General features: G+C 46.0%; 1 protein-coding gene across 7 annotated transcripts in view; it reads left to right on the forward strand.

The window, feature by feature from the left end:
• The window catches only part of tnip1 (TNFAIP3 interacting protein 1), a 111,327-nt gene that overhangs the window by 39,327 nt on the left and 53,681 nt on the right, over positions 1 to 18,319 (forward strand). For 5 of the 7 annotated variants that reach the window (XM_072590300.1, XM_072590301.1, XM_072590296.1 and 2 more), the window contains 2 exons: positions 12,952 to 13,159; positions 15,518 to 15,658. In XM_072590300.1, the coding sequence (XP_072446401.1) occupies positions 12,991 to 13,159; positions 15,518 to 15,658 (310 nt within the window). In that variant the 5' untranslated portion in view covers positions 12,952 to 12,990. Of the gene's footprint in view, positions 1 to 12,312; positions 12,684 to 12,951; positions 13,160 to 15,517; positions 15,659 to 18,319 lie in introns of those variants that run through there. The other 2 variants (XM_072590298.1, XM_072590299.1) reach the window with 2 other exon arrangements.

Consider the following 18,319-nt stretch of genomic DNA (forward strand, 5'->3'; position numbering starts at 1 on the left):
TCCCATGCTGGGGTTGCTAAAATCTGTGCTGAATCTATCCCATTTAGCACGATAATACCGCACCACATGGAGAGTATCCTCAATGTGAAAGCAGGATGTTATATTCACAAGGATTGTTACGGCTTAAAGGTCAAAGAACAGTATAGCACAGGAACAGGCCCTTCGGCCCACCAAGCCTGCACTGACCCTGACGCCTTTCAACCCTGACCCTATCACAATTGCAGTCCCTATCCCTCTATTCCCTGCCTGTTCGTGTATCTATCAAGATGTCTCTTAACCACCTCATCTGGCAGAACATTCCAGGCATGTACCACTCTTTTATTTTAGAATGGTCACCTCTCACATTTCCATTGTACCTTCCCTTTTTTTACCTTAAATCTACATCACCAAGTGATTGATGTTTCTATTCTGGGAGGAAAAACTCAGACTATCCATTCTGTCTGTGCCTCTTGTCATTTTGTAAACTTCTGTCGGGTCAATCCTGAGCCCCCAATGTTCAAGTGAAAACAAACCAAGTTTGTCCGATCTCTCCTCATAGCTAATATCCTTCAAACCAGGCAGCATCCTGGTAAGCTGTTTCCACACCCCCGCCAAAGCCTCCACGTCCTTCTGGTAGTGTGGTGACCAGAACTGTACACAATATTCCAAATGTGGCTGAACTAAAATTCTATATAGCTGTGACATGACTCGCCAATTTTTGCACTTTATGCCCTAACTGATGAAGGCAAGCCTGCTATATGCCTTCTTGACCACGTTATCCATTTGTGTTGCACTTTTAGGGAATTGTGGGCCTGTACACCTGGATCCCTTGGTATGTTGATGCTCCTAAGGGTTCTGCCATGTACTGTATACTTCCCTCCTGTGTCAGATCTCCCAATATGCATCATCTTACATTTGTCTGGATTAAATTCCTTCTGCCATTTCTCTGCCCAAATCTCCAGTTTATCTATAACTCCTGTGTTCTCTAGCAATCCTCCTCACTATCCACAGCTTCCCCTGATCTTTATGCCATTTGCAAACTTACTGATCAGACTTACAAATGTCCTCCGAATTGGTTTTTGTATATTACGAACAACAGGGGTGCCAAGACTGATGCGCAGTGGTGTTCCACAGGGATCAATCTCCAGTCAGGAAAACACCCTCCACCCCTACACTCTGTCCTCTATGACTAAGCCAGTTCTGTCTCCTTACCAGCACAGACTGGATCCCATATGATTCTGCCATGAGGGACCTTGTGAAAGGTCTTGCCAAAGTCCATATAGACAACATCCACTGCCCTGCCCTCATCTATCATCTTTGGCAATTCCTAAGAAAACTCTGAAACACGTTTGAGACATGACCTTCCCTGCACAAAGCCACACTGCCTATCACTAAGTCCTTGTTTTTCTCAAATGTGAGTAAACCCTATCCCTCTGAATCTTCTTCATTAATTTCCTCTGACGTACGGCTCACTGACTTGTAATTTCCCAGATTATCCGTGTGGTCCTTTAAACAATGTTGGCTATTCTCCAGTCCTCTGGGACCTCTCTTGAGACTAACGAGGATACAAAGATTTCAGACAAAGCCTCTGCAATTTCCTCCCTCTCCTCCTTCAGCATTCTGGGATAGGATCCCATCGGGTTCTTGAGACTTGTTTACCTTAATGCTTTCAAAACACCCAATACCACCTCCTTTTTGTTATATTGACATGTCTTAGAAAATCAACATAATCCTCCTGTGACTCACCATCCACCATGTCCTTCTTTGTGAATACAGATGCAAAGTGCTCATTAAGGATATTACCCACTTCCTCTTCCTACACATGTAAGTTCTCTCCTTTGTCCTCGAGTGGATGTACCCTTTCCCAGCTACCCTCATGTGCCTTGTAAATGTGTAAAACATTTTGGGATTTCCCTTAATCTTGTTTGCCAAGGACATTTAATGGCCCATTTTAGCCCTCCTAACTCCTTGTTTGAGTTATTTCCGGCTAACTTTCTTCTTGTTGAGGGCTTTGTCTGTCTTCAGTTTCCCAAATCTTAGATTAGATTTAGGGTGTAGGTTTGCTCACTGAGCTGTAGGTTTGATATCTAGACGTTTCATTACCTGGCTAGGTAACATCATCAGTGGCGACCTCCAAGTGAAGCGAAGCTGTTGTCTCCTGCTTTCCATCTATATCTTTCTCCTGGATGGGCTTCCTGGGGTTTGTGGTGATGTCATTTCCTGTTCATTTTCTGAGGAGTTGATAGATGGCATCTAGATCTATGTTTGTTTATGGTGTTGTGGTTGGAGTGCCAGGCCTCTAAGAATTCTCTGGCATGTCTTTGCTTAGCCTGTCCCAGGATAGATGTGTTGTCCCAGTCAAAATAGTGGTTTTTTTCATCCGTGTGTAGGGCTACAAGGGAGAGAGGGTCGTGACCTTTTGTGGCTAGCTGGTGTTCATGTATCCTGGTGGCTAACTTTCTTCCTGTTTGTCCTACGTAGTGTTTGTGGCAGTCCTTGCATGGAATTTTGTAGATGACGTTGGTTTTATCCATGGGATGTACTGGGTCTTTTAAGTTTGTTAGTTTTTGTTTGAGAGTGTTGGTGGGTTTGTGTGCTACTAGGATTCTGAGGGGTTTTAGTAGTCTGGCTGTCATTTCTGAAATTTCTTTGATGTATGGTAAGGTGTTTAGGGTTTCTGGCTAGATTAGATTCCCAACAGTGTGAAAACAGGCCCTTCATCCCAAGTCAACACCGACCCTCCGCAGAGTAACCCACCCAGACCCATTTCCCTGCACCTAACACTATATGGCAACTTAACATGGCCAATTCACCTAACCTGCACATCTTTGGACTGTGGGAGGAAACCCACACAGACACAGAGAATGTGCAAACTCGACATAGCTCGAGGCTGGAATCGAACCTGGGTCCCTAGCGCTGTGAGGCACTGAGCCACCGTGCCGCCTAGATATGCCTCCTTTTTGACTAAGCTCACCATTTCTGTTGGAGACAGTGATGACTGCAGATGCTGGAGATCAGTTGAGTGTGGTGCTGGAAAAGCACAGCAGATCAGGCAGCATCCGAGGAACAGGAAAATTGACGTTTCGGGCCAGAGCCCTTCAGGAATCTCTCTTGTCATCCAAGTTTCCCAAATCGTGCTGTCCTTTCCTTCATTTTTACAGGAACATGCTGGTTCTGAACTCTAATCAACTGGCCTTTAAAAGATTTGCACATGTGGACTTACCCTCAAACCGCTGTCCCCGATCTACATTTCCCAGTTTCTGCCTAATATTGTCCTAGTTAGCCTTCCCCCAGTTCAGTACATTCACCTGAGGATTACTCTAATCCTTATCAATAAGTAACTTCAAATTTACAGAATTATGATCACTGTTCCCAAAATGCTCCCCCACTGAAACTTTGATCACTTTCCTGGGCCCATTCTCCAATACCAGGCCTAGTAGGGCCCCTAACTTTGTTGGACTATTTACATATTGTTTCAAAAAACCCTCCTAGATATATCGTAACAAATTCCATCCCATCCAAGCCTCTGACACTGAGGAAGTCCCAGTCAATATTGGGGATGTAAAAATCACCCACGACACCAACCTTATTGTTTTCACATTTTTCCAGTCATCTGTCCATATATCTGTTCCTGTATCTCTCTCTGGCTGTTGGGAGGCCTGTAGTCCGATCCCATCAAAGTGATTGATTGCATCTTTCCAATTCCTGAGCTTTCCCTGTATGGCCTTGTTGGATGAGCTCTCCCTCAATACAGCTGTGGTGTTCTCCCTAATCAGTAACACAACTCCCCCACCTTGTTTACATCCCTGTACATGTTTGTATTCCTCATCCAGAGTAGACTCTGTGCCCCTGCCACCTTTTTTTAGAGCATTTTTCCAAGTCTTGCTCAGTATTGAGTGCTGCTTCAACAGTTAAGGTGAGGGAGGGAAAGTGGCAATGAACAGGGGGGCTCATTGCTCATGTTTGACCAGATGTCCTGGGGTCTGCAGTCGATGTGGAGTACTCCCCACCTCCCACCCTCCAGAGCATCTAACTCCTGATTGGATAACGCTGTCCAGCTACCTCCAGTGTCTTGATGATAAGAGAAGACACACCCAGAGATGGTGATGCTGGTGGGGATGGTGATGGTATTGATAGTGATCGTGTTGGCTGGGATATTACAGAGTTGCATTCCATGACCATAACCATGTCCCTGTTGGACTGTTGCCTGATGGGTCTGTCGGGTAGCTCTCAAATGGAATATAGAAACTAGGAGCAGGAGTAGCCATTCAGCCCTTCAAATCTGCTCCACCGTTCAGTTGGCTGATCCCCGAACTCATCACCCTGTTCCTGTTTTTTTTATCTTTCTACCCTTTTTCTGTGGCAGAGGATTCCACAGGCACAGCACTCTCTGGGTGAAGACACTTCTGCTTCTCTCTATCCTGAGCAGCCAACCCTGTATCCCTAGGCTGTGACCTCCTGGTCCTAGACTCTTTGGGCTATCGGGAACATGCTTCCTGGATTGACCCTGTCTAGTTCTGTTAGAATGTTATAGGTTTGAGATATCCCTCATCCTTTTAAACCCCAGTGGATATGGTGCTAACTCTCAGATGTTGGTAAGGAGTGATCCTGTCGGTTCTGATGCTCAGTTGATGCCAAGTTGCCTCCATGGAGAAGCTGTATGAAGCTCTCGGTTCTTTACTGTGGTTCAAAGCAGTGACTGGGTGCCTGAGAGAATTGTGAATCCAATGTGTGGCCACACTTTCTTGGTTTGGCCTTTCAAGATCATTTGGGTGGTTGCTGAGTAACTTCAGGTCAGACTATGTGGCCTGTGGTTTGAACAAACTGTGGGAACAGAGCAACAAAAGGATTCCCTTCACTGCACCAGATTAAGTGAATGGATTCCAACTGGATTCTCCCCCTGGGCCCGTCAGATCAACGTGCTCTGACCGTGGTCATGGATGGATTCCAAGTTCGGCTGGTCCTAGGGGAGTGGACTGGACAGACTGCAGAGCTTCTCAGACAGCCAACAGGAGGCAAATACCCACCTTTGTTTGCAATAGAGTTACTTTCACAATGAGGAAGCAAGGGCCCTAGTGGTATTATCACTGGACTGTTAACCCAGATAATGTTCTGGACACCCATGTTCAGGTCCCACCACGGCAGGTGGTGGACATTGTCAAATTCAAAGATTAGATTAGATTCCCTACAGTGTGGAAACAGGCCCTTCAGCCCAACAAGTCCACACTGACTCTGAAGAGTGACCCACCCAGACTCATTTCCCCCTGGCTAATGCGCCAAACACTATGGACAATTTAGCATGACAAATTCACCTGACCTGCACACCTTTTGGAATGTGGGAGGAAACCCACGTAGACACTGGGAGAATGTGCAAACTCCACACAGTCACCTGAGGCTGGAATCGAACCTGGGGCCCTGGCGCTATGGGGCTGCAGTACTAAACACTGAGCCACCGTGCCATCCTCTAATCTGGAATGAAGCATCTAATGATGACCATGAATCCAGCATTGGGAAAACCCATCTGGTTCATTCATGCCCTTTTAGGGAAGGAAACTGCCATCCTTACCTGGTCTGGCCTACATGTGACTCCAGACCCACAGCAATGGGGTTGCCTCTTAACTGCCCAATAGGCAATTTGGTATTGACAATAGATGCTGGCCCAGCCAGTGATACAGTCATCCCAGGAGTGAATTTTTAAAAATTAGAAGCATCCAGCTAAAGAGTTGGGGAGGGGTGATGGGGTGGGGGGTGGGGAGGATGATGAGATAATGTTACATTGTGAGCGTGGGATTATTTGGATGGAAATGATGTATGGGAATATGGTGGGGGGGGGAAGGCAGGAGATTGGCACAAGGTGGTGAAACCACTGAGGCATGATGGGCCGAATAGCCTCATTCTGTGCTGGAACAGTTCTGTGATGTCCCCTGAGCACCTGGGGTCTTGGGGTTACTAGTCCAGTGAAATTTCCACTCTACCACCTTCCCCCTGGAGAACGATGGAACAGACTCAAGGATTGAATGGTCTCCTGCTCCAATTCCTCCCGCAGTTGGTCGTGTGATTTGATCGATTTAAGAATGTGACTGACCAATGGTAACACAGACTGATTATCTTTGCTTGATCACGGCTAAAGATCAGGTCTACCTCAACTGATCCCCCAGACTGTCCTGTTGCATTCCAGAGAGGGAGAGCTCAAAGCTGTGTTGGGTGGAGAGATCATGGTCCTTCACTTAGTGAATGTAGGAATAGGTGGAGGCCATTCAGCCCCTTGATCCTGTTCCATCACTCATGGAGTCATAGAGTCAGAGATGTACAGCAGGGAAAAAGACTCTTCGGTCCAACCTGTCCATGCCGACCAGATATCCCAAACCAATCTAGTCCCACCTGCCAGCACCCGGCCCATATCCCTCCAAACCCTTCCTATTCATATACCCATCCAAATGCCTCTTAAATGTTGCAATTGTACCATCCTCCACCACTTCCTCTGGCAGCTCATTCCATACACGTACCATTCTCTGCGTGGAAAAAGTTGCCCCTTGGGTCTCTCTTATATCTTTCCCCTCTCACCCTAAACCTATGCCCTCTAGTTCTGGACTCTCTGACCCCAGGGAAAAGACTTTGCCTATTTATCCTATCCATGCCGCTCATAATTTTGTAAACCTCTATAAGGTCACCTCTCAGCCTCCGACACTCCAGGGAAAACAGCCCCAGCCTGTTCAGCCTCTCTCTGTTGCTCAGATCCTCCAACCCTGGCAACATTCTTCTAAATCTTTTCTGAACCCTTTCAAGTTTCACAACATCTTTCTGATAGGAAGGAGACCAGAATTGCATGCAATATTCCAACAGTGGTCTAACCAATGTCCTGTACAGCCACAACATGACCTCCCAACTCCTGTACTCAATACTCTGACCAATAAAGGAAAGCGTACCAAACGCTGCCTTTACTATCCTATCCATTTTCAAGGAGCTATGAACAAAGGTCTCTTTGTTCAGCAACACTTCCTAGGACCTTAGTGTATAAGTCCTGCTCAGATTTGCTTTCCCAAAATGCAGCACCTCGCATTTATCTAAATTAAACTCCATCTGCCACTTCTCAGCTCATTGGCCCATCTGGTCCAGATCCTGTTGTAATCTGAGGTAACCCTCTTCGCTGTCCACTACACCTCCAATTTTGGTGTCATCTGCAAACTTACTAACTTTGCCTCTTATGCTCACATCCAAATCATTTGTGTAAATGACAAAAAGTAGAGGGCCCAGCACTAATCCTTGTGGCACTCCACTGGTCACAGGCTTCTAGTCTGAAAAACAACCCTCCACCACCACCCTCTGTCTTCTACCTTTGAGCCAGTTCTGTATCCAAATGGCTAGTTCTCCCTGTATTCCATGAGATCTAACCTTGCTAATCAGTCTCCCATGGGGAACCTTGTCGAACGCCTTACTGAAGTCCATACAGATCACATCTACTGCTTTGCCCTCATCAATCTTCTTTGTTACTTCATCAAAAAACTCAATCAAGTTTCTGAGACATGATTTCCCACACACAAAGCTATGTTGACTATCCTTAATCAGTCCTCGCCTTTCCAAATATATGTACATCCTGTCCCTCAGGATTCCCTCCAACAACTTGCCCACCACCAAGGTCAGGCTCACCGGTCTATAGTTCCCTGGCTTGTCCTTACCACCCTTCTTAAACAGTGGCACCACGTTTGCCAACCTCCTCCAGTCTTCCGGCACCTCACCTGTGACTATTGATGATACAAATATCTCAGCAAGAGGCCCAGCAATCACTTCTCGAGCTTCCCACAGAGTTCTCGGGTACACCTGATCAGGTCCTGGGGATTTATCCACTTTTTTAAGCATTTCAAGACATCCAACACTTCCTCCTCTGTAATCTGGACATTTTGCAAAATGTCACCATCTATTTCCCTACAGTCTATATCTCCATATCCTTTTCCACAGTAAATACTGATGCAAAATATTCATTTAGTATCTCCCGTATTTTCTGTGGCTCCACACAAAGGCCGCCTTGCTGATCTTTCAGGGCTCCTATTCTCTCCCTAGTTACCCTTTTGTCCTTAATATATTTGTAATAACCCTTTGGATTCTCCTTAATTCTATTTGCCAAAGCTATCTCATGTCCCCTTTTTGCCCTCCTGATTTCCCTCTTAAGTATACTCCTACTGCCTTTATACTCTTCTAAAGGATTCACTCAATCTATCCTGTCTGTACCTGACATATGCTTCCTTCTTTTTCTTAACCAAACCCTCAGTTTCTTTAGGAGAAAGTGAGGACTGCAGATGCTGGAGAGCAGAGCTGAAAATGTGTTGCTGGAAAAGCGCAGCAGGTCAGGTAGCATCCAAGGAGCAGGAGAATTGACGTTTCAGGCATGAGCCCTTCTTTAGGAATCCTGAAGAATCCTGATTCCTGAAGAAGGGCTCATGCCCAAAACATCCATTCTCCTTTTCCTTGGATGCTGCCTGACCTGCTGCGCTTTTCCAGCAACACATTTTCACCTCAATTTCTTTAGTCATCCAGCGTACCCTATACCTACCAGCCTTCCCTTTCACACTGAGAGGAATATACTTTCTCTGGATTCTAGTTATCTCATTTCTGAAGGCTTCCCATTTTCCAGCCGTCCCTTTACCTTCGGACATCTGCCCCCAATCAACTTTCGAATGTTCTTGCCTAATACCGTCAAAATTGGCCTTTCTCCAATTTAGAACTTCACCTTTTAGATCTGGTCTATCCTTTTCCATCACGATTCGTTTTAAAATAGAATTATGATCGCTGGTCCCAAAGTGCTCCCCCACTGACACCTCAGTCACCTGCCCTGCCTTATTTCCCAAGAGTAGGTCAAGTTTGCACCTTCTCTAGTAGGTACATCCACATACTGAATCAGAAAATTGCCTTGTACACACTTAACAAATTCCTCTCCATCTAAACCTTTAACAGTATGGCAGTCCCAGTCGCTGTTTGGAAAGTTAAAATTCCCTACTATAACTACCCTCTTGATATTTCACTTAACCCTGTCTCCCACTTTGACTCCATAACCCAACAAAAGATGATCGACCATGATCTCATTGAATGGCAGTGCAGACTCAGTGGGCTGAATGGCCTTCTCCTGTTCCTATATCCCGAACGTCTTAGGATCTTATTGATTGAAGCCTTGTATCCGAGGTCACCAGCCATGGTGGGATTTGAATTCATGTCCTCAAAACATTACGTGAGTCTCGAAATTAATAGTCTCGCGATTAGGCTTTTATTAGTGTAACTTGTACCTGGTTGTTATCATGCAATAAGCTACATATTAGATTAGATTTATCTGCCCTCAAGACAGAAGCAGCTTCTCAGTAGGTGGTGGCAAACTACTCCAACTAGTTGGAAGCGGTTAGTCTCCCAGAAAGGGTGCCACAGTGGCTCAGTGATTAGCACAGCTGCCTCACAGCACGCGGGTCCCAGGTTCGATTCCAGCCTCGGGACACTGTGCAAGTTCCACACCGACATCGGATGACCATGTGGAGTTTGCACATTCTCCCCGTGTCTACATGGGTTTCTTCCAGGTGCTCTGGTTTACTCCCACAGTCCAAAGATGTGCAGGTTAGGGTGGATTGGCCAAGCTAAATTGCCTGTAGTGTTCAGGGATGTGTTGGCTAAGTGCATTAGTCAGGGGTAAATATAGGATAATAGGGTAGGGGAATGCATCTGGGTGGGTTACTCTTCGGAGGGTCAGTGTGGACTTGTTGGGTCGAAGGGCATGTTTCCACACTGTCAAGATTGTATGAATGAAGAACCGACAACACACCGTGCAGGTGAACAAAATGGCCGGTTAAACCTGCTTCCCCCCCCCAGCTGAAGAGCTAGCACCAGTATGACAGGCCAATGGCCTCCCTGTGAGCTATGAGATTTCTGAAAGTACACCACACTTGAGCCCTCTCCTCAGCTGCTTTGGTGTGGGTGGTGACTCTGGTGCCATTGACTCATGGGTTTCACTGACTGTAATGTTCTCTCTGTATTTGTACAGAGGTGCTGTGATGACTAGCCTGCAGGGCGAAGGAGCCAAAGTAGGAAGAAATTCTGACCCATAAACAGAAATTGCTGGAAAATCTCAGCTGGTGTGGCAGAGAGAAATCAGAGTTAATGTTTCGGGCCTGGGACTCTTCCTCAGAACCTGGACCTGAAACGTTAACTCTGATTTCTCTTCAGAGATGCTGCCAGATTTGCTAAGCTTTTGTTTTTGTTTCTGATTCCCAGCACCTGCAGCTCTTTCAGTTTTGAGAAATGTTGACGAGCCCAACCAACATACTGTGCATGTTAAACACATTGCCCACTGTCAGTATGCACTGGGAATGCCAGCCTGGACAATGTGCTGGAGTTTGATGGTGGGACTTAGCGTCAATACTGTGATGGGAGAGGGCAGTTTACTGCCCAGGCTGATCAGATAAGGCTTCGAGTCGCTCAGAACCAGAGTCACAGAGCACGCAAACAGACCATTCGTTTGGAAATAACTCTCCCTGTTTTGCAGCCAAATATTACCGAATCCGGTTATCTCCAGGAGTTGGGTCACCCTCCGATATCACCGAAGAAGTTATGCTTCAAACATTTTTTAAAAAAGAGTTCCAAAATGCACGTCTCTGCTTCTGTATTCACAAGAGGCCATTCAGCCCAACTAAATCAGGGCAGTCATTAATGCTCCAGAGTAGCCTCCTCGTTAGCTTTGGGTTTACAATTGGCAGGGATAGCATTAAAGGAAGCCATTCAACCCTGTGCTTGTCCTATCCCATGAGCTGCGCTTCCACTGCTCTTTACCAAAGCCTCATTTCATCCCCTTTCCCAACAGATAGACATTCACACCATCTCAAATTGGACTTATCCAGTTCCTTTTATTGTTTGAAAGTTACTATCTGTTTCTGCCACCCTTTTTTTTCAGACAATACATCATTTCAGACCATCTTCTGCCTTTATATCCTCTGACCTCCCCCCCATTAGCTCTATTTTCCCTGTAAATGCATCAACACTGTTCACCTCAACCACTCCCCATGGTAGCAGCGTCCACAATGTCACATACAGATGCACAGCACGGAAACAGACCCTTTGGTCCAACTCGTCCATGCTGACCAGATATCCCAACCCAATCTAGTCCCATTTTGCCAGCACTTGGCCCATATCCCTCCAACCCCTTCCTATTCATATACCCATCCAGATGCCTTTTAAATGTTATCGTACCAGCCTCCACCATATCCTCTGCAGCTCATTCCATACACGTACCACCCTCTGCATAAAAAAGGTTGCCACTTAGGTCCCTTTGATATCTTTCACCTCTCGCCATAAACCTGTGCACTCTTGTTTTGGACTCCCCTACCCTGGGGAAAAGATCTTGGCTATGTACCCTCTCCTTGCCCCTCATGATTTTATAAACCTCTCTAAGGTCACCCCTCAGCCTCTGACGCTCCAGGGAAAACAGCCCCAGCCTGTTCAGCCTCTCACTGTAGCTCAAATCCTCCAACCCTGGCAACATCCTTGTAAATCTTCTCTGAATCCTTTCAAGTTTCACAACATCTTTCTGATAGGAAAGAGACCAGAGCTGAACACAATATTCCAAAAGTGGCCTAACCAACATCCAGTACAGCTGCAATATGACCTTCCGACGCCTGTACTCAATACTCTGACCAATAAAGGAAAGCATACCAAATGCCGCCTTCACTATCCTATCTACCTGTGACTCCACTTTCAAGGAGCTATGAACCTGCACTCCAAGGTCTCTTTGTTCAGTAGCACTCTCTAGGACCTTACCATTAAGTGTATAAGTCCTGCTAAGATTTGCTTTCCCAAAATGCAGCACCTCGCATTTATCTGAATTAAACTCCATCTGCCACTTCTCAGCCCATGGCCCATCTGGTCCAGATCCTGTTGTAATCTGAGGTAACCCCCTTCGCTGTCCACGACACCTCCGATTTTGGTGTCATCTGCAAACTTACTAACTAAACCTCCTATGTTCACATCCAAAGCGTTGATGTAAACTCTAGGGAATGACGTTCATGCTGAATTCTGGGTTTCCTCGTGACCATCTCCTCTGAGTGAAAATTTATTGACAGCAAGTTATGCAATCTCATTCATATTATTGTTCAGAGGCTGATTCTGGGAACACAAGCCAGACATTCCAAGTTCAGCTGTCTTTGCATTGACCCGGACATGAACCTGTGACACTTTCCCAGTCACTGGGCTGTGTCAGATATCTCTGACGTTGTAATGGGGCTGTTAGTCAGCCTTTTAAATGATGCAGTGACCGTCCATCAGGCTGCAATGATCACCGTTAGGTTTGCCTTGTTCTGATTAATTCCTCCCCCTTCTCTTGAAACGGGTTATCAAATTGATCTAAGTTTGAGGAACTTGTCAGTGTTGGGTCCCCAGTGGCTGGAATACTGAAGTTTCTCTTCTCTCTCCACCACCCCCCCTCCTCACATGCTGTTTTGGTCTCGGATGACTGTGTCTAATCACTGGCCTCCATCTCAAGTGCAGCCCTGCAGAGTGTCAGTGCTTTAATGGAATTTAACCCCCCTCAGTAAAGGGGACAGCAATATCCGCGGTAGGTTCCAAGAGTCATAACCCAGAGAATCTGGAGTTTGAATCTGATCTAGCCATTCGAGAATTTCAACTCAGTCTTTTCTTTTAAATGTCAAGTCATCGCTAGGCCCCTAACAGATGGGAGAGTGAGTATTTACTGAGATTTACTGCAACAGTGGCTGGTGTGGTATGACCTTTGTGTGATTTGAATAGAGTAGCGTGTGTGAGACAGTGGGCAGAGGTTGGATGGGGGTGTATGTCTGTCTGAGTTTGTGCGTATGTCTGTCTGTGTGTGTGTATGGATTAGGATAGTGAGATGCTCGTATTGCCAGCCCTCTGAAAAGTGTGAATGTTTGTAGAAATGAAATTTGTTTTGCACTGTGTTGAGTTGCTGACAGCGCTGTTTGATTACAGTGAAGGGAAGGAGTTGAAGTGGATGAAGAGCAAGGACAGATGATGGATGGACAAGTCCCGTATCGTATTTATGACCCTGGTGGGAGCAGCCGTTTACGAATGAGTGATGTCAGCAGCGAGCCCGAGGTTATTGATTCCATTTCCTACCAGCAACTGGTGGAAGAAAACCAGGTGTTGAAGGAGAGGATGAAAGGCTTGAGGAGTTTAGGTAATAACTCTCTAGATCATTCCATTTGTTTTTTTGACAGTTTTATTGTACAACTTGAGCGACATCAAGACTCCTGTCGATTCTGGGCTGTTGAGGGCAAATTTATACCCCACTGGGTGTGTGTGTGCTGGTGCAAGTGAGATGACACAGGGCACTGCCTCTGCAGTTGAGTAGCTGGTTAGTACTGACCTGAGGGCCAGGGATAAATAATTAATGAACTCACTGTGTGCTGTCTCATGCTCACTCATTCGCACTCTTTTACACTCACTCTTTCACACTTACTCTCGCTCTCTCTCACTCTTTCACACTCATGCGTGCTCTCACTCTGTCCTGTGCTTGCCCTGTTTTGTGCTCCCACTGTCTGTCCTGCCTCTCTCGCTTGCTCGTTCGCTTGTGTCTGTGACATACTCTGGAATGGGTTGAATGGCCTGGAATGACACCTCCATTCTGTCTGCAATGGATGACCCCAGGCTCCCATTGGCCTGCCCTCTGAGCTCGGGGCCTGACTGTGGGTCTGACGTTTCTGGCCTCGGCATGCAACACTATCCCCATGTGGTTCAGTGTGAGCTCAAGGAGCAGGACGCCATATCTTTCACCTCAGCACAGCACAGCCTCTGGTCTCCACTCAAACTCTGTGTCCACACCCCCTGCCCAACTCTACTCTGTCTCCTTTCTCTTTGCCTGCTTTGTTTCCTTTTAATCAACAGAACTACAACCTTTTTCTTTCTCCCTGCCTGCCCCATCTCCGGACCTCTGGAATGTCTGTCATGTGATATTTCCTGCCTTCCACTGTATCCCAGAGCCTTCCTCTGGGCTGCCCCACTCCCCACTTGCCAGGTGCCTATTACATCTCTAACTTTTCCCAGTCCCGATGAAATGTCACAGATATGAAACGTTAACGTGAACACAGGAAGGATGTTCCCGATGGCTAGGGAGTCCAGAACCAGGAGTCCTAGACTGAGGATACAGGGTAGGCCATTTCAGACTGAGATGAGGAGAAAGTCTTCACCCAGAGAGTGGGGAGCCTGTGGGATTCTCTATCACAGAACACGGTTGAGGCCAAAACATTGAATGATTTTAAACAGAGGTTAGATATGTTAGTGGACCAAAGGAGGACAGCAAAGAAGAGGTACTCTGTTACCTCAGAGTATAACAGGATCTTGATCAGATGGGCCGAGGAGTGGCAGATGGAGTTTAATTTAGATAAATGTGAAATATTGCAATTTAGAAAGGGAAGAACTTACACACTTAATGGTAAGGTCCTCGGGAATGTTGCTGAACAAAGAGACCTTGGAGTGCAGGTTCATAGCTTCTTGAAAGTGGAGTCACAGGTAGATAGGAAAGTGAAGGAGGCGTTTGGTATGCTTTCCTTTATTGGTCAGAGTATTTGAGTACAGGAATTGGGATGTTATATTGCAGCTGTACAGGACAGTGGTTAGGCCACTGTTGGAATATTGCATGCAGTTCTGGTCTCCCTCCTATAGGAAGGATGTTGTGAAACTTGAAAGGGTTCAGAAAAGATTTACAAGGATGTTGCCAGGGTTGGAGGGTTTGAGGTATAGGAAGAGGCTGAATAGGCTGATGCTGTTTTCCCTGAAGCGTCAGAGGCTGAGGGGTGACCTTATAGAAATTTATAAAATCATGAGGGGCATGGATAGGATAAATAGACAAGGTCTTTTCCCTGGAGTGGGGGAGTCCAGAACTAGAGGGTATAGGTTTAGGGTGAGAGGGGAAAGATATAAAAAGGACTGAAGGGAAAACCTTTTCATGCAAAGGGTGGTACGTGTATGGAATGAGCTGCCAGAGGAAATGGAGGCTGGTATAATTGCAACATTTAAAAGGCATCTGGATGTGTATATGAATAGGAGGGGTTTCGAGGGATATGGGCCAAATGCTGGCAAATGGGACCAGATTAATTTAGGATATCTGGTCGGTATGGACGAGTTGGATCGAAGGTTCTGTTTTTGTGATGTACATCTCTATGACTCTATATAGGACAAAAGCAGGAACAGGGGGTGGAGTTAGATGATCAGCAATGATCATATTGAATAGTGGAGCAGACTCCAAGGGCTGAATGGCCTACTGCTTCTATTTTCCGTGTTTTTATGAAGAAATGAGAGAAGGCAGGAGAGTGATGCTAAGTGAGATGTACTTCTGAAGGGCCAGCATAGATACAATGGACTGAATGGCCTCCCTTTGTGATTCTTTGATAGGGCAGGGTGTACACAGGCTGTGACAGGAGGGTGTTTGATTGGCCGAATGGCTTTCTTCGTTTCCCCTGACTGACTGCCTGAGCTCTCCTGCTTTTCACTGTGGTGGCTGAGTGTGTGATTTCTGTGCAATGATTCTGTGCCCCAGGAAACCTGTTGGAGGAATCCCAGGCTGAAGCATTGAAGTTGCGACAGAAGGTGGAGGAGTTGGCCCGCCAGGATTCTCTGAAATCAACAAGTCTATCAGCTCAGGAAATAAATGGCCCGGCTCTGACCAGTGATGCACAAGGTATGAAACAACACAAACCTTATATCACGCTCTGTCCAATATGAAAGAGGAATCGTTCCCTGATCAATGATATTTCCTCATGATTCATGAGTCAATTTCTGATTAATTTTTTTCAAAATCTGCAGCCTGAGGCCTTTTCTCTATCTTCCTGACTTCTTGCGATCTGATTCTCTTGCGCACACTCACTCACAAGCCCCTATGAAGGATTAGAAGCTGTTTTAATATGTACACCTCCTCATGGTAAAGCCATGCCCCCTAATTCCAGACTGACCCACAAGAGGAAACATCCTTTCCACATGTACTTCTGACAGGGTCAGTCAGTCAGAAGCCACATGATACCAGGTTCCAGTCCAATACTTTTATTTGAAATCCCAAGCTTTCTGAGCGCTGCTCCTTCATCAGGCATGTGTCTGTGCCCTTCCCTCCACTTCCCCTGATAAAGGGCCAGCGCTCCGAAAGGTTGGGATTTCAAGTCAACCTTTTGAACTGTAACCTGGAGTCATGTGACTTGTGACTTTGTCCAGCCCAGTCCAGCACCAATGCCTTCACATCAAGGATCATTTGGGATGTTATATCCTAAGTCACCTTTTTGATTCTGTGCTGTCCCTGCATTTTATTTTATCGTACTTTTTTGCAATTCATGCATTGAAATCCCTCTGCACCTCAGAGTTCCACAGTTCTCCATTTAAGGAATACTCAGTATTTTCATCATTCCTATTAAAGTGTAAACCTTCATGTTTTCCCACAGTCTAATCCATCTGATTGGCTTTTACCCGTGCACTCAACCAATCATTACCTACCTTCCTGATTATGGGCTTCACAACCTGCTGTCCTACCTCCCTACGTGTTCTCCGTGATTTTAGCTCACATGCCTTCGTTCCCTCTATCTAAGTCATGAATGTAAATTGTAAGGAATTGAGTCCCTAGTACAGGCCCCTGTGGAAGCTACTCCCACGTCCTGCCACTCAGACAAAGGCCTGTTTTTGCAAACTCTGTTTTCTGCCAGCCGGCCAATCTTCTAACTCTTCTATTATCACAGAATCATCCAGGATAGAAGAGGCATTTCAACCCATTACATCTGTCCTGCTATAAATATACAGTTATTAATACAAGTCCCACTTTCCCACACTAGGCTCATAGCTTTGAATGTTGACATTTCAAGTGCTCATCTAGGTATTTTTTACAGGTTGTGCGGTTTCCCGCCTCTTAAACGCAATCATCTCTCTTTCAAACTGAATGTAAGCTTTTGTTTTTATTCATTTCATGGGTTGTGAGCATCTGTGGCTAGCGCAGTATTTACTAACTTTGATTTGGTTTATTGAAATCACATGTACCTGAGTACAGTGAAAAGTTTTGTTTTGCGAGCAGTACAGGTAGATCACAGCAAACAAGGACGTACAGATCACTGCGCTTAGATAGAGCGAGGTATACAAGGTTATAGCTACACAGGAGGGACACAAAGCAACATCAATGTTAATTGAAGTTAGAGCCATCCATTCAGCAGTTTGTAATGGCAGGGAAGAAGCTGTTCTTGAATCTTTTGGTGCGTGTACAAAGCCTCTGCATCTTCTGCCTGACGGAAGAGAGCATTACCGCGAGGGGAGAGCTCTTTGCCGACACCCTTACCACGGCAACGAGAGGTGTAAATGGAGTCCATGCATGTCTGTTTATAATTGGCCATAGGCCGGTTAAGAGTCCAGCATGTTGCTGTGAGACTGGAGTCACATGTAACCCAGACCAAGAAGGGGGCAGATTCCTTTCCTGAAAGACACTAGTGAACCAGATGGGTCTTTTCCCCCAACAATCGACGATATTTTCATGGCCATCGTTAGACTTCCTTAATTCCAGAATTTTTATTGAAAGTAAATTCCAGCATCTGCCGCAGTGGGATTTGAATAGGGTTCCCCAGAATGTTGCCTGAGTCTCTGGATTAATTGAGTTGAGAGTGTGGTGCTAGGAAAGCACAGCAGGTCAGGTAGTGTCCGAGGAGCAGGCAAATCAATGTTTCAGGCCGGAGCCTCATTCCTGATGAAGGGCTTTTGCCCGAAACGTCAATTTTCCTGCTCCTTGGATGCTGCCTGACCTGCTGTGCTCTCCCAGCACCACAGTCGTAACTCTGATCTCCAACATCTGCAGCCATCACTGTCTCCTCTCTGGATTAATCATCTAATGATAATATCATTAGGCCATCAGCCTCTGCTGGAGGTTTAATCCTGTTTGAGTTTATTGTGGTTGCTACTGTCTCAGTAGCCTTTACTGTGAGGTTAATAATTAATCAGAAACGTTGACTCTCCTGCTTCTCAGATGCTGCCTGACTGGCTGCGCTTTTCCAGTGCCACACTTTTTGACTAATAATTAATTTGATTACGTGACACAACACAACTCTAATAGCTCACCCATGTCCTTAACCCAAACCCCACACACCAGGCCTTGCTATCACATGGTCTGCTATTGTACACAACCCATTGTTAGCCACTAACAAGTCCCCACTAATGGCTATCCACCCTCCTAGCCAGATCACTATCTATTCCTTTGTCTATCCAACTGTTCTTCTCTCTCTTTGGGCTCTATCCCCACCTATCATTTACTCATTATCCCCTCACCCCACCCTATCTTCTGCTTATAACCCGACATTTTCCAAACTACTATCAGTTCTGAGCG

Source organism: Chiloscyllium punctatum, chromosome 20 (assembly GCF_047496795.1).
Source record: "Chiloscyllium punctatum isolate Juve2018m chromosome 20, sChiPun1.3, whole genome shotgun sequence".
Taxonomy (NCBI): Eukaryota; Metazoa; Chordata; class Chondrichthyes; order Orectolobiformes; family Hemiscylliidae; genus Chiloscyllium; species Chiloscyllium punctatum.